Here is a 23,534-nt window from a genome sequence, read left to right as displayed (position 1 = left end):
CCAGTACTATAAGAGCTCTATGTGAGACTCCAAAGGAGTAGAAAGGGATGTTGTCCCAAAAATGCAGATAACAGTGCCGTAGTAAACCTAATGTAAGCACCAATATATGCCTGATGTAAGGCTGATGTAAATACTGAAGTACTCCTTATGAAGAAATGCTGAAGTCAGCTTGCTAGTGTGCTGAAGACAAACACAGAAGTATACCTGATGGTGAAAATGTTGAAATCAACCCTGATGTAGGCAATGATGCATAACACTGCCCTGATGTAGGCGATGGAGAAACGTTATAGACAGCCCTGATGTAGGCGATGAGTCCAGCGTAAGCGATAGGCAGGTTGCACCAGTTGTACGCGACCTGCACTAGCAGTAGAGATGGCAGCTTTGCACCTGTCATCATAGGCGGCCTGCACCAACAGCAGCAGAGAAGGAAGGTTGCATGCTGAAGGTGACCCAGATGTTAGCGATCGACCGAGGAGGTGCTCTTGCGTATGCCTGAATAAAGATGCACTTCATATATATATAGGAAGGGAGGGTGCTGGAAGACCAATAGAGGCTATCGGCCAGTAGATAAAGGTAAAGTCAAATGACCAAATAACCCTTTTTGGGTTGGGTAAAATACTTTTTTGGGTATATTTTCGCACACCCCCTCTCATACTAAAAAGGGATCATTAGAGAAGATGAGGGGAAAAAAAACTTTTGTTGTCGAAGATGAGGACCATGTGATTTGAGACCAAAGTAGAGGCTTTTGAGTTTGGGAGGTACTAGAAAAATGCCACAATGGAAGAGGTTTTCACATGCATGAACGCCCATTTTTGGGTTTTCATTTACACATGTGCCCCAAACACAAAAACAGAATGCTATGCATGGGGAATGCAAGACGGAAAAAAATGCATGTAGCGGGTTTTCACATGAGCCGCCCCCTCATGGGGTTTTCACTGACTCATGTGCCCGATACAATGATGATAAAAAATGTAAAAGGAGAGGAAGATCCCCCTCTCAATGTGCAGAGAGTGATGGTGGTGGACCGATGCCAATCCGATTGCAAAGACGCTCAAGGATGGGGTGATTGACGGACTTTGTAAGGATGTCTACATGGTTTTCTGTCATAGGAATGTACTGGACTTGGATGGTACCAAGCTCAACCTGTTCCCTGGTCAAATGAAAATGGACACCTACATGCTTGGTATGGTTATAAAAAATAGGATTGCCAGCAAGGGCAATCGCACTTTGACTATAAATGAAGATGATAGAAGCAGTGTCAATGGGGATGTTCATCTCCGAAAGAAGCTGACGAAGATACATAGCCTCAGTGGTGGCGTCATAAAGGGCCCGGTATTTGGCTCAGTGGAAGAACCTGCAAATGGTATCCTATTTTTTGCTAGACCAAGAGAAAGGGGTAGATACGAGGGAGTGGGAATCGAAATCGCCAGCCCAGGTGGAGTCTGTGTAACCACAGAGGGTGATCCCACAACTGTAGTGAAGTCCATATGCTAGATAGCAAACAACCCTCATTGATGAACTCCAATGTGGCCCCTTAGGAGCATTGAAATACTGACTTAAAATGGATGTGCAATAAGAGATATCAAGACGAGAATTTGTGAGCTAGAGAAGCTTCCCAACCACTTGGCAGTAGGCTTGCTCTTCATGTGGAGGTGAGTCCACTTCCTTTGATAGTTTGACGATGGGATCCAATGGAGTAGCTAAGGATAGCACCATCAGGAAAGTAGGAAGTAATGAGTTGGAGACATTACTTCTGTTAAGACACAAAAATAGCATTAGGATGTTGGACCACCTCCATGCCAAGGAAATATCAGAGAAGACCGAGATCAATCATCTCAAAAGTTTATCTGAGTTGTGCTATGATATTAGCCATTTTTTCTTGATGTGAACCAGAAATAATGAGCTCATCAACATACAACACTAGGTAGCAAACCATCCCCTAATCAGTGTGAATATAGATATTGGGGTCATAGTGAGATGGTTGAAAACCTTGGCAGTGAAAAAATTTATCGATGTGCGATGATAACACATGCTTAGGGGGCTTGCTTAAGCCCATTATGCAAGCGAAATACTTTGTCCTCAAACCCGAGGAGCGGGAAGCCCGGAGGTTGTTCAACGTAGACCTCCTCTGTTGGAATTAGGGTTGCAGGAAAGCACACAAAGCTTGGAGAAGAAGAAGCAAGAATGCACATAACACAAAGTGTATTAGATTGTGTCAATGTACAAAAGATAAGTTAGCCCTAGAAGGATGGGTGTATATACAAGCCAGGGGAAAAAACCTCCTAAAGAGGAAAAAAGTACCCCGGCGATCCTAAGTGTGTTCACACACATCACTGCCTATATATATATATGGCAACAAATCCCCCCTGGGAGTGATGGTGTGAACGAGAGCTGGCACTCATGTATAGGGGAGTGCCATGCCCGAAGTAGATCAGTCCACAAAGGGGAGCAAGCCCAAAGCTTTGCGGAAAGCTTCGATCTTCTCACGAGGAAGCGCCTTTGTGAAAAGATCGGCGAGGTTGTCCTGTGTTGGCACATAGGCCATGCTGATCTCTCCTGCTGAGAGTCTCTCCCTGACATAGAGATAATGCACCTCAATGTGCTTTGTGCGAGCATGAAAAACTGGGTTTCTCGCAACTGCCAATGCGCTCTGACTGTCAGTGAAGATAGAGGTGGCAGACTCCTGTCCAACACCCAAGTCAGCCATAAGCCGTCTGAGCCACACACACTCAACCGTAGCTGTGAAAGCTGCCCTGTACTCAGCTTCACAACTAGAAGTGGCCATAGTAGGTTGCTTCTTGCTCAACCAATATATGCATGAGCTACCGAGCATGAAACAAAAACCACTTGTGGACACTCTTGTGTCATAGCAACCAGCCCAATATGAGTCCGAAAAAGCATGTAAATCTAGCCGGGCAACGATCCCCCCTTGGGATAAAACAACCCAAGATGTATGGTGCCACTCAAGTAGCGAAAGATGCGTTTAACTGCCTTCCAATGCTGAGACCCTGGGCTATGCATAAACCTGCTCACCTGTGAGACTGCAAACTGAATGTCCGGCCTCGTAATGCATACATAAATGAGGCAACCAACAGCTGTCTGATAGAGTGTGACATCAAAGTGATCTCCAGCATCATGAAGACTCAACTTCAAACCTGTCTCCATTGGAGTAGCAATAGGCTTGCAGTCTTCAAGGCCAAATCTCTGCAACAATGTCTCAATATACTTTGTCTGACACAAAGCAATACCTCCATCACACTGCTTAAATTGTATCCCCAAATAATGATGCAAATGCCCCAAATCTGACATCTCAAAAGAGGCATTCAAATCAGCCTTAAAATCAGCAATATGACTCTCATTTGGTCCTGTGAGCAGCATGTCATCGACATAGAGAGCAATGATTAGATGTACACCATCCACACGTTTAACATACAAAGTGCTTTCTGTTGGACTATTCTGAAACCCATGTGCAGTCAAATATGCATGTATCTTTTCATACCAAGCTCGTGGAGCTTGCTTTAAACCATATAAAGCCTTTTTCAACCTGCACACTTTGTTTTCCTGCCCTCTTTGAACAAAACCACGAGGCTGCGATACATACACCTCCTCATGCAAATCTCCATTCAAGAACGCAGTCTTTATGTCCAGCTGATGTACATTCCAACCATTATGAGCTGCCAATGCACAAATGCTACGAATGGTAGTCATACGACAAGTGGGAGCAAAGGTCTCATCAAAATCAATGCCCTTTTCTTGAGCATAACCCTTTGCAACAAGTCTAGCCTTATAGCGATCAACACTGCCATCTGGCTTTCGTTTCAACTTAAAAACCCACTTACATCCAATGGCCTTTTTACCAATAGGCAAATCACACAAAGACCATGTACCATTCTTGATTATAGCATCATATTCACTTTGCATTGCAGCCAACCAATTTTTGATTATAGCATCATATTCACTTTGCATTGCAGCCAACCAATTTTTTGATTTTTGTGCCTCATCAAATGAAAGAGGTTCTTCCTCTTCACACATACTAGACACAGCCAAAGCATAACAATCTGATGCATAAGAGGCATGCTGAAAACCTGAACGAGTACGACTAGATATAGGTGCATCATTTTACTATCACGCAAGGTTTGCACCAGCCATTTAGGCATGCCTCTAGCCTGCTCATTTTCAGCCCTATTCTCAGAAATTACATCCTGTAAATCTGCATCAGAAATAGGTTGATCTATGATGTCGTTTGAAATCTGCATAGGTTGAATATTTGCCTCATTAGGACTTACATTTGAATTCCCACCTATAAATAGAGGCAACAATGTATCAAATACATCCCGTGAGCTCACACCTGTCTCTTTGGTACATGATAACAAAGGCTGCATAGCATCTTCCACAAAAACAACATCTCGACTAATCAAGATACTCTTTGACTGCGGATGATACAATCTGTAACCCTTGCTCTCAGCACTGTAACCAACAAAAATGCATTTGACAGCCTTATCATCCAATTTTCTATGTTGTTGCACAGGCACTAAAGCATAGGCCAAGCAACCAAAGACACGTAAGTGACCAATAGAAGGCTTCCTGCCATGCCAAGCTTCGTATGGAGTAATAGACTGCAAGGCCTTAGTGGGACACCTGTTGAGTACATATGCAGCACACATGACAGCCTCAAGCCAAAATGCATGTGGCAAAGCTTGGCTCTTGACCATACATTGTGCCATCTCCATAAGTGACTTGTTTTTCCTCTCAGCAATACCATTTTGCTGAGGGGTATACGGCACTGTACATTGGTGTTTTATCCCACGACTAGCCAAAAATGCATCAAACTCTTTAGACAAGTACTCCCCCCCTCGATCAGAACGGAGGGTGCCCACAGTACAATTGGATACATTTTCAACCATAAGAAAAAACTGTTTGAAGCACAAAAACACTTTGGCCTTTGCCTTCAGTGGATATACCCATGGATGCCTCGAGTAATCATCAATGAAAGTCACGAAGTACAAGTGTTTACCAAATGACGGAGTTTGCATAGGCCCACATACATCACTATGTACAAGTTGCAATTTGCGAGTGGCCCGCACAGAACCATCCTTTGGAAACGTAGGACGCTGCATTTTGCCCAAAATACAGCCTTCACAAACATGTTTCAATGGTGTCTCAAGAGGGGGCAATGAAGCAACCATATCAAATTTTTGCAAACGCAGCAAACTAGCAAAGTTCAGATGACCAAAACGAGCATGCCATAGTTTTGCATCTGAAACTGCCTTTTCATCAAAAACTACATTTGCTGAATCTTCCACACACTTGTCATAAGAATTGAGCCTATATAGCCCACGAAACAAGGTGCCAGATGCAATAATCGTATCACCAGAAGTCAAATCATGAACAGTACATCTGTCATCCACAAATTTGACTACAAATCCAAGTCTAGCAAGCGCAGAGACAGACAATAGGTTCTTCTTTATCCCTGGCACATACAAAGCATCTGAAAGTGTGAAAGCGTTGCCATTTGCAGCAGTAAGCATAATTTTACCAACGCCCTTCACTGGGTAAGAAGCATTATTGGCACATGTGACAGTATTCCCATTAGAGACAGCCTCAAGACAAGTGAACATATCACGATGCGAGGTAATGTGCTTTGTAGCACCACTGTCAAAATACCATACATTAGAGTCAACAGAAACTGCCAAACATGCATCATGTACAGATGGGTCATACTGGCAATACATGCTAAACGCCCATTCTGTATCCTGCACAACATTTGCAGAATCTGCATTTGTAGAAGCATCCGCTATTGTGGCTGCATTTGACTCTTTCTTCTTTGCCTCTTTAGCCTTTAGCTTAGGGCAATTCTTAATGACATGATCATTTGCCTTACAATAGTTGCACCTGGTCTTTTTCTTGCCTTTATCAAGAGCCTTCTCAGACTTATTGTTGCTACCTGTGGAAGGAGAAGAAGTTGCAGACCTACTAATAGGAGAAGAAACAGTAGAAGGGGTTGCCTTACCACTTCTTCTCTGCTGTGCTGGGCAGCAATAAATGCTTGATCAACTGCACGTTGCCTGGCCCTGTTTTGCCTGGACTACGCTTCTTGCAAGAGCTTGTTGACTAAAGTATCATACTTGACAGCATCAGGTCTGTCTTCATTAAGAAGTCTCAACATGGAAGCAAAAGTCTGATATGTCTCAGGTAAAGCATCAAGAACAGTCTACACAAGAGAATGATCAGGAATAATCTCACCTGCAAAAATCAACTGTTCTTTGAGATCTTTAATCTCAGCAAGAAAAACATTCATGTCATCATCTTCTTGCATAATCTTCAATTCTAGCTCTTTACGCAGGTAAGTGATTTTTGTCTCGTTTTACGACCTGCATACAAACCAGCTAGAATATCCCAAGCCTGTTTTACTGTTTTAGCTGAAAGAATATGTGGGGTGATGTTACGTTTGACAGAAAGTGCAATCAAGGCATGAGCCTACGCATCTTTACCATCCCAACGAGCTTGTTCAGCAGCAGTGGGTAAAACAGTAGCAACAGTAGAGCTGCTAGAACCTGCAACATCCTCAACAGATCCTACATCCACAGAACCTAGACGTACATCCATACCCTGCATAATGTTCCACACTCCTTTTGCAACCAAAACATGCTGCATCATGTATGCCCAAAGTGGGTAGTTGCTGTCTCCATCCAATTTGTCATCAGCAGATAACATGCGAAATACATCATTGCTGTTATCAGCCATGGCCACTGACTGAAACTGATGCAAAAGCTACCTGTAAATGAAGCAAAGACTAAACAGAAAACAACTCGTGCTATGTAGCACGGTCCACAATAGAGTACGTATGCCTGTTTTGCAGAAAACTGCACTGTCAAAATTTCTGCCAGAAAATGACGAAAACACCTGTGCAGAACTTGAAATGCAAAAACGGAGCCCGAAACGACCTCAGATGTGATTTCTGAGAACCTGGAAGCGCTTGTGAAAGCTCACCTCAATCGGAGAACGTGAGTCGGAGGGTGCTGGCGGCGTAGCCCTGGGAGCCGATGCCTGCTCTGATACCAATTGTTGGAATTAGGGTTGCAGAAAAGCACAAGAAGGATGGGCGTATATACAAGCCGGGGGAAAAAACCTCCTAAAGAGGGAAAAAGTGTCCCGGCGGTCCTGTGTGTTCACACACATCACTGCCTATATATATGGCAACATCCTCTTTGAGAATGCCATTTAAAAGGCACTCTTAACATCCATCTGATAGACTGGCCATTTGTGGTGAGCAGCCAGATTGAGTAAAAGATGGATTGTTGCATTTGAATAGTTGAATAGTAAGCAAAAACACTCCCCCTCGAGCTTAACTCTACACACTGCACTCCAAGGACGCTTGTGGAGGTCCTCTATACCTAATGCTTTCATGAATATGTCAAGCACACCACTTTATCCTCTATGTTGACATATACCAAATATAAAGAGAATGGGGGGGAGAGGGAGAGCTTGAGTTCCTTGCAAGCACGCACACACACACACACACACACACACACACACACACACACACACACACACAAGAGAGTTCAAGACACAAGAGAGAGATATGGATGGCTAAATTTTTTTTTATCCTCTTCTCTTCTCTAAAACCATATAGCTAAAAGATAAGAGAAAATACATAAAGGAAAAGTACTCTCCTATAATAACATACAAAATGGTCGGGGTCCATAGTGTGAACCCAACTATATGAGGTAGCACTATAACTTTGCTAGAACTCTAGTACTCCAAAGTGGCTATCACACAGCTTGTCATCCATTGGCGGCATATCAATCATAATCTCACCAACCATGCCAGTGGCATAAGTGTGGAAGCTATCACCCATGACGCGGGTCATCAATGTCCACCAATAGCACTAGTTGAGCTCGATATCTCAACACTCCCCCTCGAGCTCAACTCCACACACTACACTCCAAGTAAGCTCCTAAACTTGTGGAGCTTCTCTATGCCCAATGCCTTCGTGGAAGATGTTAGCCAACTGATCCTCTGTGCTAACATATACCAGATCTACATCACCTGCTAGAACCTTCTCCCTCACAAAGTGATAGTGCACCTTAATGTGCTTCGCTCTAGCATGTATACTGGGTTACTAGCCAACTGTATGCTACTCATGTTGTCATAATAAATGACAACTGCCCTATCCCATGGGCTCACCCATATCACCAAGTAGCTTCTGAAACCAACCTACCTCACAAGCTGCCATAGCAACACCCTTGTACTCTGCCTCTATACTTGATAAGACAATTGTAGGCTTCTTCTTACTACTCTAACTCACAACAATACTCCCAAATGAGATCATAAAACCACTAGTAGATCTCCTATCTACAACACTACCAGCCCAATCAGCATCTATGTACCCATGTACTTGTATATCTATACCAACCTCATAGAAAAGTCCATAATCAACTGTGGACTTTATGTATCTGAAAATCCATCTACCTGCATCCAAGTGTGGCTTCCTAAGGGTCTGTATAAACTAACTCACAAGTCCAATAGCATAGCTCAAGTCTGGCCTTGTAATGGTCATGCGGTTGTACGTAGTGGGGTTCTCAGAAAGCTCACCTGTATCTACGATGGAAAGCTTTGTGTTTTGCTCCAATGGCACTGAAATAGGCCTATAACCTGTCATATAGTGCATTTGTAAATACTGCCTCTACAACAACATAACAAAATACCATAAGGTGATCTCACCACCTCTATGCCCAAGAAATACCGTAGCTTACCCAAATCCTTCATCTCAAACTTCTGCTTCAAAAGCCTCCTGACATCATGTATGTTAGCATCACTATCACCAATGATAATCAAGTCATCAACATAGATTACTAAAAGCATGATCCCTCTATCTGTCTTTTTAACATAAAGAGAAAAATATGCATTGGATATCTGAAATCCAATGGTAACAAGATACTCCGTGATCTTGTTTAACCATGCTCTGGGTGCCTGCTTCAAGCCATACAAGGCTTTGTGTAACCTCTTCGTAAACCTGCACACAAAATTCGGGCGTGTATCACTCACAACCTAGTGGTTGTATCATGTATACTTCTTCTTGCAAATCACCATGCAAGAAGGCATTCTTTACATCCATCTGATAAAGACCAACCCTTTGCTACAACCATAGCAATGACAACTCTCATGGTTGCCACTCTCGTAACAACCGGGTTGAATGTCTCCTCATAATCAATGCCATAAGTCTATGCATAGCCCTTGGCAACCAATCTTACATTATACCTTCTGATTGAACCATCAACGTTATGCTTAACTTTATAGACCCACTTACATCTAATTTCCTTCTTTTCCTTAGGCAAAGGCACTAACTCCCATGTTGCATTTGCATCCAATGCTGCCATCTCCTCATTCATGGCATCTTTCCATTTCTTATTTCCAAGTGCTTACTCAAAATAAGTGGGCTCTAACTCCTATATTGATTTAACCATGTAAGCATAATGATGGGTTATATATCCATCATATATCAACCTGTCAGGGTACCTAACCCTCGTAGACTTGCGTATGCCTAGATCACTACCAGATGTCCTCAAAACAGCCCTGGTTCTCATTACACCAAGAGTAACCATAAACAAAATTTCAAGATCCTCATCAAGGCTCTGCTTTGAGCCTCTAGAAGCACCATCCACATCTTGCTGTGACAGATCAGGCGTAAAAGGTTAATCTACCTTTTCCTTCCCTTTGTGTGATACATGTCTATCCGCAACCTAGCTCACGATTGACTAACATTGGATCCTTTGCGAGAGGACTCTCCAGGTCTGCAAGCATATGTGATTGTTGCTCTAATCTGGTGCAACATCAACTCTTCTTACATCTGCATCTTCTATTGCCTTCACCGCTGGTGCATACTAGCTACTCATCTCATCCAAAGATAACATCTTTTCTTACTCGCATCTCACAAGTGGTAGGGTTATAACATATATAACCTTTCTACTCCATAGCATAACCAATAAAGATGCATTTCTTTGCCTTTGGATCCAACTTTGTCCTTACTTCATCATCATGCACATATGCAATACACTCAAACACTTTCACGTGAGACACATGTAAACTTATGTTCAGGCGTTATACCATGAATAACTGTAGTGGGTGTCTTGCTCAGGCATCATACCATGAACAGATACAGTGGGTGTCCTATTTATAATGTACATGGCAATTGCTACTGCTTCTTCCCAAAAACAATGTGGCATATTCTTTTCAGCCACATCAAGGCACATGCTACTTCTGCAATGTTCCTATTTTTTCTTTCTGCAACACCATGCTGTTGTTGTAGAGTGTACCTGCATGTAAAGTGTCTCTTGATTCCGTGCTTTCTCAGAAAATCATTGAACTTATTGGAGAAATATCCTCCCCCAACATTGATCTCAGACAATTTATTTTCATGCATTTTTCCTTCTCGACCAAGGCTTCAAATCTTTGAAAGTGAGAAAACACCTCACTTTTCTCCTTCATGAAGTAAACCCACACTTTCCTAGTGTGGTCATCAATGAAAGTTACATGATACTTGCAACCTGCAATTGTTGTAGTCTTGGCCGGTCCCCATACATCTAAATGTATAACATCTAATGACCTTGCACTGACATGCTTTTTATGTGGGAAAGCATGTTTGGCCTGCTTACCAAGCTAGCATGCTTCACATACTTTATGCATATCACAAACTTGAAACTTTGGCAAACCTACAGCAATATTTTGGGCCTTCATAGACTTCAGCCTATATATTCACATGACCAATGCGCTTGTGCCATATGTCAATATCTGCAATGACACCTGTTCCATGCACAAACATGGTTGCCTTTACCTCAGGCATGTTCACATCCAAAGTAAATATCTTGCCATTTCTATCACCCTTTGCAGCCAAGCAACACTGATTTTTGAAGTCTTCCATAAAACATCCTCGAGGATTAAATCTCACTTGTAGACCCTGCTCAACCATCTATCCAACAGAAACTAGGTTCTTTGTAATATTTGGAACATGAAATACATTTACAAAGTACTTCATTTTGCCATTTTGCATAGACAATGGCACTTTGCCAATATACGTAATAGAATGCACAATATCATCACCTGTTTTTACATAATCTAGTTTTTTCATTTTTTGCATGTCTCTAAACCTCTCACCATGACTAGTCATGTGGTTAGAGGCACCAGAATCCACATACCATATATCTTGAGATCCTGACACATCTCCTATTGTGGAACTGAGCATGTGCAACATCACAAAAAGCTACTCACTTCTGTCATCACAACCCGGTTTACTAGATGATGCATAGTTGCCTTTGTTGCAACTTTTCACTTTTAATGCCATTCTATTTTTAATAGCAGTCCTTTGCCATGTGCCCTAGTTTGCCACAATAATAGCACTCTATGCTATTTGCACTCTGACTTCTTTGCTAACCACCTCAGCCGCTTTGGCTCCCCATGCCTCTAGGCTGGCCTCTTCTACCTATGTATGATTGCTGTTGCTGCTGCAAATCATTGGACTGTTGTTGTCCAGAATTTTGGTTTCGTTGTCGGCCCCCACCACCTTGGCCTTGACCATGACCTCTATCTCTGCCTCTACCTGAAGAATTAGAGTGGAAGGCATGTTCTGATCTGTTCTTGCTTTGTGAAGAAGAGGCCTCACCTAGATACTTTTCTTGTAGCATAAACATCAAGTCCCAAAAGTTGGGAATATTCTCTCTAACTATAATGGAGGTCTTGAATGGCTTGTACTCTTTGGCAAGCCCATTCAAAAAGACACTCACCAAATTATCATCTTCCACCGATACATTAATAGACCTAAGGGATTCAACAATGCCCTTGATCTTTAAAGCATATTCATTGATAGACATGCTTTTCTTTTCCACACTATGTAGCTCTTGTTTTAGCTACAGTTTCCTTGCCTTTGTATTGGTTTTCGGAACATCTGCACACCAGGTTCTGCCATGCAGCTGCTAGAGTGTTGGCATCATGTATGTGTCCTATCATTGTGTTTGTGACACGATCGAAAGCCAGTACATGACTTTTCTTGCACCTTGATTCCAATCCTTGAATACCTTTATGTCATGAAAAATGACGAGTCATGAGTTGTCTGCAACAAGCTGTCTTGATTTTTCACTAGTCCTAAATATAGATCAATTTTACATTCTTTTAGAGACATTGAAGAGAAATGTTTTTAAAATTTTTACAAAATAAGCATAGTTTTAAAATTCTTTTAAAAAATATACATATTGCTAATTTAAAGGTGAAAAAAAATTCACTTTTCATGTCAAATAACAAAATGGAAAAAACAAGGTCAATACAAGATCTAATATTATTTAAAACTACTAATAATTCACGCATGTCTATGTAATGTATAATATATTCTTTACTTAGAATTATAAAAATATATTTTTTCTTCTCGAAAAATTAACTAACTTCATCCCAATCATTGCACCTCATCTAATCATTGAATTAGAACATATATTTGATGTTAAGATAAGTAGGTATATAGAGTCCATGGCCATAGAAGAGACTTATTGAAGAGACTTATTGATGTTAAGATAAGTAGGTATATAGAGTCCATGGCCATAGAAGAGACTTATTGAAAGAAACAATTTCTCTAGATTCAGATAGAAAACCAACAATCCAAACGGTCAAATTTTAAATGGTAGGGCGTGTTACAATTTATCAGGTTACTTTATTTTGATCTCACGGTTTAATTTAGAGATATTGTCTTTGTAAAAACGCAGTTTTTAGTTTATAATAGTTAGATTTTGAGCCATGAAAATGACATTATTTGTTGTTTTGAAAAATTGATGAAAATTTGGATTCTAGAATCCACTTTGTTGACAAAATGGATTCTAGAATCCAAAATTTCGGACACACTGATGTTTCTATCGCGAGAGTGAAATTCTCGTCCGAAAAAAGAGAAATTTTGGTCCATAATGAACAAAATTTTCACTTTTATTGGACGAAAAATTTAGTCCGTCGCGCGCCCAAAAAAATTCCATCTTAATGGGAAAAATTCCGTCGAAAATTTTCGTTTCGATGAAAAATTTTGTCGAGAAATTCTATTAACAAAAAAAAAATCCGTCGATAAAAATTTGGATACTAGAATCCACTTGGACGTGGGTTCTAGAATCCAAATTTTCATCAACAGAAATTTTTTTCCATTGATGGAAATTTCACTCCATCGACAAAATTTCATGACGGATTTTTTTTACCAGAATTTTTTTCATCAAGAGGATTTTTTGACAAAAAAATTTTCCGTCGACGGAATTTTTTGACGGACTAAATTTTTCATCTAATAAAAGTAAAATTTTTGTTCATTATGGACCAAAATTTCTCTTTTTTTGGATGAAAATTTCGATGTCACGATAGAAACGTTAGTCTCAATGAAAATTTGGATTCCAAAATCCACTTTGTCAACAAAGTGGATTCTAGAATCCAAATTTTCATCAATTTTCAAAACAACAACTGTTGTCATTTTCATGGCTCAAAATCCAACTGTTAGAAACTAAAAATTATGTTTTTACAAAGACTATAACTCTAAATCAAACTATTAGATCAAAATAAAGTAAACTAATAAATTATAGTACTCACTACCGTCTAAAATTTAATTGTTTGAATCATTAGATTTCTATCTAAATCTAGAGACATCTTTTCTTTCAATAAACCTCTTCTATGGCCATGGACTCCATATACTTACCTGTCTTAATATCAAAATATACTTAAATTCAACCATTGGATCAACTTTGTATACAAAGAAAATTTATTTTCTTAAACAATGCACTAACCCCATGTAAGAGTTTCATCAAATTATATTGGGTTTAAAGTAATGTCAAGTTTATCACCTAGTTAATTGATAACACGCTACGTACAACAACACACAGTGTAGAAATGTGTGGTACAAAACTTATGCGTGCTCAAAGGAAAGTATGATCTAGAGATGCTTAAACAAAAAAGGAAAGAAAAGTGAAATTTGTCGACATGTGAACAAGCTTAATTTGGATGATATAGAAATTGTTGTGTATGGATTTGAGTTAAAAAAACTTCTTGACACTTGCACCAAAAAATAATTGATATTTTTAAGCAAAAGGTCCAATGATTCTCCTTGTTGATTGGAAGAGAAGAGTTTCTTCTCTTTTGTAATTCTTTTTTTAATTGGACATTTTTGGGTTTAGAGTAAAATATAAGTAATGTTTTATGTATTTTTTTTCACAAAAGTAGTGTTTTTTTAATGTTTAATATGAAAGTGTGTCTTTAGCCTCCGTAAATTTTAAAAAAAGGTATATTTTTGGGTTTTTTTCTAAAAATGGACTTGAGTTATCGTTTGCATGATTTTGTTGTCGTTTGTCATGACTCGCTATTATTCTCTTCAGACAACTCTGGAGTCTCCTCATTGTCTCCTTCGACATAGTCCCAAAATCCTTTATGCATGAAGAAATTGGTCATTCTGAACTTCTAAGCATGGAAGTTGTTCTTGTCCAACTTCTCACTGGCAATCTGATTGAGTTCGCTAGACATGTTTTCTTGTAACAATCGAAAATTTTGCCAAATAGATAATTTCTACATGCAACCTATATCATAGTAGTATCTATTGTGTGTTCACACCAACATCTTTGACCTTATTTAATGCAAGGAGGTGTACCTTCACCTAAACATGCTAAGGTGTGTGTTCACACATAGGAGATAATATCTAACAAGATATGTGTATTAACGTCTCCAACTATGTGACCAATGATGGTGAGTGGTTTAGAGATATGTAGAAAATAAAAAAATCACAGTATGTGGAAACAAGTGATGATATTGCACATGCCATTCCATATCTATGTAGAATGGCAAAATGAAGTACCTAGCCCATGTACTTCATGGAGAGTGGTTTAGAGATATGCAATAAATGAAAAAACCCACGGTATGTGGGAACAAGTGATGACACCCCATTGCACATGTTGGTCAACTACCATTGTCTATGCAGGATGGCAAAATGAAATACCTAGCCCATGGACTTCTATGAAGGATAGTAAATAGCCCATGTACTTCATGTTCCTAATATTATGAAAAATTTGGTTTTTTGTTGGGATAGATGGTTGTGCAAGGTCTGCAAGTGCGGTTCAATCCTCAAAGGTACTTTGTAGAAGACTTCAAAAATCAATGGTTCTTGGTTGAAAAGGGTAATAGAAATAGCAAGGCGTTTACTTTGGATGTTAACATGCCTGAGAGGTGAAGGGAGCCATGTTTGCCCATGGGACAAGTGTCATCTCGTTGATATTGGCATATGACACAAGTGCATTGGTTTTGTGAATATTGACATATGGCACGAGTGCATTGGTCATGTGAATATACAACGATTGAAGTTATGTAGGCCGAAAATATTTTTGCCAAAGTTCAAGGTTGATGGTATGCAGCACAAAGTATGTGAAACATGCCAGCTTGTTGTAAGCAGGCCAAAAATGCTTTTGCATATGAAAAAGCCCATCAGTGCAAGAAGGCCATTATAGATGTTATACATTCTGATGTATGGGGACCAACCAAGACAGCAATCATTGCAATTTTTAGTAGGTATTACATTATATTCATTGACGAAACTAGGAAAGTGTGGGTTTACTTCTTCATGAAGGAGAAAAGTGAGGTGTTTACTCACTTTTAGAGATTTTAAGCCTTGGTTAAGAAGGAAAAAGGTATGCATATCAAATGCCTAAGATTGGATCGTAGGGAGGAGAATATTTCTCAATGAGTTTAAGAGGAGGCAATTCACGTCAAGTACAATCCACACAAGGTGGTGTTACAGAAAGGAAAAATAGGCACATTGTAGAAGTTACTTATGCCTTGATTTCTAAAAATAATACATGAGATTATTTTTGGGCTAAAGTAGATGTGTTGTTTACATATAAATAGGACCCCCACTATAATTATTCATGGTCTGACACCTGAATAGAAGTTTACATGCATAAAACCAAATGTGTTGCTTGAAATTATTTGGATATATTACATTTGTGCATGTTCTTAATGAAGTAAGGACTAAGTTGGATCCAAACATAGAGAAATACATCTTCATTCGTTATGCTTTGGAGAAGAAAGGGTTATAGATGTTATAGCCCTACCACTTGTGAGATGTAAGTAAGAAAAGATGTTGTATTTAATGAGATGAGTAGTTGGTATATACCAAATAAAGATAAAGTTGAAGATGTAGATATAAGAAGAAACGATGATGTCCCACATGTAGAGTAACAATTACAAATACTTAGTGGACCTAGAGAGTCCTCCAATGCTATATAACAATCATGGATGGGAATTAGTGCCTTGGCCTAAGGATAAGAAGGTAATTGGATGTAAGTGGGTGTACAAGGTCAATCATACCTTACATGGATCTATAAATAGGTTATGCATAGACATATGGCATTGACTAAGATGAGACATTTAGCTTGGTTGCGAGAATGGCAACCGTGAGAGTTGTCATTACTATGGTTGCACATCGAAGGATTGGTCTTTACATCAAATGGATGTAAAGAATGTGTTCTTGCATGGTGATTTGTAGAAGAATTTTATATGATGAAGCCACCAGGTTATGAGAGCGATGCACATCTAGATTTTATGTGCAGGTTACAAAAGGCCTTATATGGTTTGAAAAGCAAGCTCCTAGAGAGCATGGTCAAACAAGGTTGAGGAGTTTCTTGTTACCATTAGATTTTGGATATCTAATTTAAATTTTTTACTTTATGTGAGAAAGACAAATAGAGGGATTATGCTGTTAGATATTTATGTGTATGATTTGATTATCATTGGTGATAGTGGTTATGTGCACATTATATGTGCATATACTAGGAGGCTAACCCACATTAGGCTTGTGAGCATGGGAACAAGCTCTAGTGGAGCATGAGTTAGGACTAATCTTAAGGGTTGAGATTAGGGTCAGGCATCCAAGGGTCACACATGGGAAATGGAGAGTCAAGAGTCACTTGAGGGCTCTCCTATATAATAGGGGAATGGGAGCACACTCAAGGAAGATTCTCTTGTGTAGAGGATTGTATCTACATTCTTGCCATTTCATACTAGAATTGAGTGCTACTGGATTGGAGTCATACCTCTTGGTGGTATGGGACATCAAGGTTAAGGTATGAGGTACTTCATTGTAATTCATGTGTGCATCCCTTGGGCTCAGGGATGGTTGGGTGGATGATATTATGCCTCATTTATGCATGTTATGCATGATGATTATCTAAAGAGATCTTAGGGTTTTAACAGTGGTATCACAGCAATCTCTAGTTAATTATTGTTGTTTTTTCTTTCTTATTCTAATTTTTAATATTTTTTAAAGTAAATTTTAATATTTACTGAATAAAAATATTATTTTGTTAGTTTGTTTTAGTGATTAATCACGTGGATTGTCAATATGGTGGTTGGAACATGTGTGTCTTTTATTCAGTGGACAAATTGACGTTGTGAGAGAATTCCGTGAGTTCAATGCTATTTTTTTTTCAAAGGTTCAAAATAAGCATTTATGGATTTTTTACCAAAATACCACACATTTTATTGCAGATATTCTTGGTAGAATGAATTCCCTGAATTTCTAGAATTTTTGAGAATTTTTCCTAGTTATTTAGAAATTTTTAGAGCATTTTTATGAGAAATATATATTTTTAAATCCATTTTAGCAGGTTTTCCGCAGAGATGCTATCAATTTTCTGCCAAATTTTTGTTGAAATGCAGTATGGGGCAACCAATTGATGCATTGGGTTCTCTCCCGTGCGTGAAAAATTCTTTTCTCCCCTCAAAATCCGGAATTTTCTTCTATTTCTCTCTCTCGCATGTGTGAACGCCTCTTAGAAGGCACAGTTTGATTAAGCTTTAATCATAATTAAAATTAAATTATCATTATGATTAAGAAAGGATTAATTAAAATCTTAATCAACCTCCTCTTTGTTAACGGAGAAGGAGGGGGTGGAGAGAGAGAGAACTGGAATGAATGGAGAAGAAGGGGAGGAGAGAGGAGAGAGAGGCTTTGCCTCCTCCCTCTCCATCTCATTTCGCAATGCACGAGGGGGAGGGGGGGCTGGCCGCCCGACGAAAAGAATCCCCTCCCCCATTAAAAATTTTTTTGTAAGCTTTTTTATTAAAGCTTAAAAAAGCTTTATTTAAAGCTTAAAAAATATTTTTTTTAAAAGAGTTTTTTTTCAAAGTTGTTCAAAAAAAAAGCATGAAAAAAAAAGAGAAAAGAGACCTAAAACACACTTTACATCTAGCTCGTATTATCCATTCCGTAATTTATAAACAACGAAAAAATTATAGATGGTATTGATGGCTAAGAACAACTAAAAATCTTCAAAGCAAAAAAATAAAATCGATCTAAATATCCATCTAATAAACCCTCTCTCTCTCTCTCTCTCTCTCTTTCTCTCTCTCTCTCTCTCTCTCTCTCTCTCTCTCTCTCTTTGCGAAATGAGTAGCAGTAGTAAATTAACAGCATCATAGCCACCAAGGCATCAGCAACACGAATGCATCATCATGCAAGAAACAAAACAAAATCGATCTAAAAATCCATCCAAAAAGCTATTAAAACTCTATGCTCTCTCTCTCTCTCTCTCTCTCTCTCTCTCTCAAATGAGTGGGAGCAGTGAAGTAAATTGGCCGCCCCTAACATGGACCCGTCAGCACCAAGGCCCATGGAGATAAACAAATCAAAGTGTCATCCGCATGAATGCCTCAGCACTCAGCAACCCGCCCCTAATAGAGATGCGTGCCCATGATATTTCTTGATTCACATCACAAAGAGAGCCCAAGTGTGGCTAGAGAGGCATAACATCACAGAGAGAGGCACAAGGGGGCACGAACCCAAGTGTGACTGGAGGCATAACATCATAGAGAGAGGCACAAGCACACACTACCCAAGTGTGGGTGAAGGAGTCGCGAGACGCTTTGTAAAGCCTCCAACCCTACTCTTAGCATCTTTTATAAAGCCTCTAATAATAGGCAAACATTTTTTGCTTATTTTCCTAAGCAAAGAGAGCATTTTTCACTTGTTTTTGATAGCTACGCGCATTTTTGGCTGGTTGGGCTTGAAAAAATCCTTTCAGCCCAATAGAAAAAGAAAGGCCAATAAACCACTCACAAATAACCATGATTAAAAAAAGCATGATGAACTGAAATAGCCCACTACTTCTTATGATTTTTTTCCCTTAGCCAAAAAAAAGGAACCAATCACTAAGGCCTTGCCCATGGCAAGCCAAAAACCCCCAAAAACATTAAATTAAAAATGAGGGTTAATTAATTATTTAATCACCCAAATAACTAAAAAAGGGGGGGGAACAAATAACAAAAATTAAAGAAAAGAAAAGAAAGAAAATCATTGAAGGCAAGGAAATAGAAAAAAATCCATAAAAATTCAAAAGTTATCTAAAAAATACAAAGAGATTTTAAAATATTCAAACCTTATTAAATGATTCGTTAACAACAATTGATTAATTATTTAAAACTTACAAAAGGACCTGCTCATAGATGGGGAGTCTCCTCCATCTATGAGCATGGGCAGGGAATCCCCTTGTGTGTAAACCCACAATTTGCCTAGCTTTTGTATGTGTGTGCAGTGGCCAAGAAAGAGAAGAGAAGAGAAGAGAGCAGAGTAACAGCTGCATCTGTGGTGTTTGCAATAATAGCACACCGGGCCATTTCCTCGCCTACGCCCGGCCGTTGCAGGCACTCCCAATCTTCAGCCGACAAGCCGGCTTTGGACAGCTTTGGCCCTTTGAGGAACTCTTTGCTCAACCGCTTGGCATACCACCGGAACGCACCGAACGGCAACCACCTCGCAACTGCCGACAAGGCTCTCTCCGTCTTCGTGTAGGAGGCCAGCATAGCCTCCCTCTCTCTTCTCGAAATGCCCTTACATAACAACACAGCACCTTAGCTGCACTATAGCTTTTACCAATTTTAATCAATTTGCTTTTGGGCTATTATGGTATCCTCCTCTAATTACCTTCCATCTGAAGTTGCCCACAGGAGACCATAGTGCCATGCCTGCAATGCGTTCTGGTATGTAACGGGCCGCCGCCCAACAGAACGCCCCGCCCAGAGAAAAGCCCAGCAGCCATACCTTCTTGCCCAAATCCAAGGCATCTATCACAGCCTCTATGTCCTTCACGGCTGAATAGAATGTTTGCTTTTTATGTGGATCGCTTTGGCCGTAGCCAGGCCTGTCTATTGCAATTAGCCGCACCCCAAACTCCTTTAATGTTTGCTCGGAGATCCCTAAGGCAAGGATTAACAGGAGATTAACGAAAAAGCAAGATTGATTAGAACCGTAGGGATCATTTTAATTCTGTACCTGGCATTGCACATAGTCGGCATGACGATAATCCATGTATTGCAATTAGAGATCTTTTTGCAGTTCCATCCACACAACCCAGCTCCATATAAGCTATCCTCCGAGTATTGTCATGAGGTAGATTAACGAACTGCACAACATCCACCATCTTTCTGATGGAAGAACAAGATGGGCTAATTCTAATTGTTAATAATACCAAGGCAAAATGGACCCTTTTTTACACGCTTACGGCACTGGCTGTCCGGGCCAAATGTTGTGTGCCGCCAGTGGGCTTTACACACTTATAGGATCTGTTGTCCGGGCCAAGCTAATGACCTAATGACATTTGGGCTCATGCTCCTGGGTGGACAAAATCCTCTCATGAATGCCTTTTGCCATGAAGAGCTCTTTTGTGGGTATCTCAACCTTTGCTCATCCCTTATACCTTGTCCACACTTGTTTGTTGGAGTCCCACAATTGATATCTTGTTATTCTTTTTCAATGGTTTCCAACCACAAAAGATTTCTTCACCTAAACATGCAACACTCAATCTGCCTACCTGTATATGTAAAGCCCTTACATTGGTAGATTCTCTACTCTAGATGTCTTATCAACATGTAAGTATGTAGATGATTAACTCCTAACGACCCTTTCACCTTCTCGTGGAGTCCAGAAACTATATCACCACAAATTAAAGAGCATACAATTTAACCGATTTTGCAAATGAGTTTTAGAGCTCATCATGTCACCGTTGTTTTTACCAAAGGTCTTTTATGTTCTCTTGACATCTTAACAATGCCCTCGAAAAACATCGTTCAACTTCTCCATTCTGTATTCACTATGTTTCACCAAAAAAAAAAACCATAATGTGACTTGATCTCACTCACTTTTTTTCATGTCACATCTATCATGTCCAACTACACCATTTGTTGCTTCCTTCTTACTTTGCAGAAGACAACTCGTTTTTCCCCTTTGTTAAACAAGTTACCTACAAAAGGATGCTCATTTTTACAAGTTTTTCCCCTTTTGTAAATCATAGAATTGAACCAAATTAACAAAATTGAGCATAAAATAAAATAAAAACATGAGATAGAGTAAACATAACCTTCAACACAATATTGGGTGCAATCTGCCTCCCCCAAGAAGTGTCTGCATCCTCCAGCTTGGGTATTTATGTCTTTAACAAAAATAGCCCACATGCCAAAAATAGTTGCACACTCTTGCATGGGCTTGCCCTTTACATAAAATAGGAGTTTCTTTTACCCAAAAGCTCAAATAAATCCTTTATATCCAAATCACTAAGAGAAAATACATATAAACTCCCAAGGACTAGTACACGTGCAACCAAATTAATAGGTCCATGCCCATGTATAACAAAAGTGAGCGGCTAACAAAATATAAAAATATCTCAAAGTTAATACCACGACCAAAATACCAAAATCATTGGTTATCCCACCAAAGCCAAAATACTAAAGAAAACCTTCCTAGTAATTGCTCGTGCCAAATCACCGCCATCATGTTGATGCCATACTGACTTATGAGCACAAGGCTCATCAATCTCACCAACCTCCATGTTTGCCATTCAAACACATTGATAGCGATATGTTCCAACCTCTCAATGCTCTAGAGCCTTCATCTCTCAAAATGAACGCATGGAGCAATCAAGCTTTATGCCAACACGTAGTCCATCCCCACATTTTCCAAATCCACCACATCTGGACGTGAATTTCTCACAAGTTGAGGAGATTGTCTTAGAATCTTAGCCTCCACCATCTACTTTGTACCACATTACCACCCCTGAGACTCAAAGTGAGCCTTTTTCGGCCCAAAACTCGCATGCTTATGGAACAAATCAGCCAGCTGACAGAACTGGCATAGCTGGAAACAAAGTGTTGACCAACATGGGACTTCAAAGCAACAAACTGGATGCTTTCAATGAGACTCTAAAAACATAATCATTTTGTTAGAGGCAAAGTGGTCACACAATAGTGAGAAGTTGGTGGCAGGTGCGACAATGGTCAGACATTGTTGCAACTTGTGCCACCAAAGGCCTTGTGGTCGAGTGGACGACTGCACACGATAAGTGGAAATGCCTCTCGAAGATGCACAAAGAGAATTCTGATTGGGAGAGGAACATTCCATCAGGTAGAGCGAGTTACTGGGGGCAATGTCTTTTTGCAAGCGATAGGCTGAAGGATAATTTAGCCACAACAACTTTGAGGGAGATATATACGATATGATGGAGGCTTTTTTTGGTCATGATCGTGCAATTAAGCCCTCCATGTTAGTTCTAGATACAAGCAATGGTATGTGAGCCATCTTGTTTCAATTACTTGAACCAAAAACTTTATGGAATATTGATATCAGCACTTGAAATAATTATGTACATGAATAGGTATAAACATGAGGAATCGGTCAACTACACCGCACACGAAAGGCAACATCATCCCCATCCACTCAAGGAAGTAGACCTCATTGAACTTCTACCACCATAGCTTTTGATAACAATGGCCCACAATTTGAGCAAACAAATTCCAACGGAGATGTTCCCAAGAAGACGAGGAAGCGCACCCACACATTCGACATGGGTTTAAAGGAGGCAAGGCCCTCGGAGCAGCTGAGGAGTCCAAAGTCGTGAGGCACAGGGATACAGAGGAACGGAAGTCCGAAAGACACAAAGACCAAATGCTACTCGAGAGCCGAAAAATTATGGTTAGTGAATGGTGGTTCGCAGCCAAAATCGAGGGGCTTTCGGTCACTTTGATGGCAATAGTTGATAAGATGTGAAAAATATTTACGGTTGTAGTTTGTAATGACATTACTTTGAATACAAATTCTTCTTGGGTCTATTTTATAATACCAAGCCTAAGTTTGATGTGTCTTCTCTTTGTTCATCTACATTTGTTCGATTATTCTCGGTGTACAAAATTACAATTGCATTCCTCCGAGATGAATGAATATTTTACTAAGCAAGCATTGTGTGTTGGATGGTATTTTTATCTGAGCCTTTCTATTTGACTCACAGATCCAAGGTCTTGTTGGCTATGCAGTGGTATTTGGCATGATTGCCGATTGGTGGTCACATATGTTTGGAAGTTGGTTAGATCTAGAGCATACACTGGTTGGGTTCTGGTTCAGGGTTTTGGTTCAAGCATGCTAAGTTTAAAAAGTAATTAAAATAATAGTGCTTGATCAGAATAACAAAGATCGTTGTCTATTGTGTCATGCAAAAATTGTA

At 39.8% G+C, this 23,534-nt stretch overlaps 1 protein-coding gene across 1 annotated transcript; it reads right to left on the bottom strand.

Moving 5' to 3' along the window:
• Positions 1–19,542: 19,542 nt before the first annotated feature.
• On the bottom strand, positions 19,543–20,530 carry LOC147615496 (uncharacterized). Its single transcript, XM_086778927.1, has 3 exons — positions 20,318–20,530; positions 19,970–20,241; positions 19,543–19,875 (listed from the first exon to the last, which is right to left on the bottom strand). The coding sequence occupies exons 1-3, from the start codon at positions 20,463–20,465 to the stop codon at positions 19,558–19,560; spliced, it is 738 nt and encodes a 245-aa protein (XP_086635053.1). The 5' UTR covers positions 20,466–20,530; the 3' UTR covers positions 19,543–19,557.
• Positions 20,531–23,534: the final 3,004 nt, after the last annotated feature.

Source organism: Cibotium barometz, chromosome 40 (assembly GCF_041138505.1).
Source record: "Cibotium barometz isolate CiBa-2024 chromosome 40, ASM4113850v1, whole genome shotgun sequence".
NCBI classification, from domain to species: domain Eukaryota; kingdom Viridiplantae; phylum Streptophyta; class Polypodiopsida; order Cyatheales; family Cibotiaceae; genus Cibotium; species Cibotium barometz.
Note: the sequence above shows the minus strand (reverse complement) of the source record. Positions and strands in the feature narration are given on the sequence as shown.

What these genes read in the sequence shown, in the direction of transcription:
- LOC147615496 (XM_086778927.1), bottom strand. Translation starts at nt 20,465, where the DNA reads ATGGTGGATGTTGTGCAGTTCGTTAATCTACCTCATGACAATACTCGG. An exon ending in CCGACTATGTGCAATGCCAG is followed by an intron (nt 20,242 to 20,317) that starts GTACAGAATTAA and finishes TCCTTGCCTTAG; the next exon opens with GGATCTCCGAGCAAACATTA. An exon ending in TGGGCAACTTCAGATGGAAG is followed by an intron (nt 19,876 to 19,969) that starts GTAATTAGAGGA and finishes TTGTTATGTAAG; the next exon opens with GGCATTTCGAGAAGAGAGAG.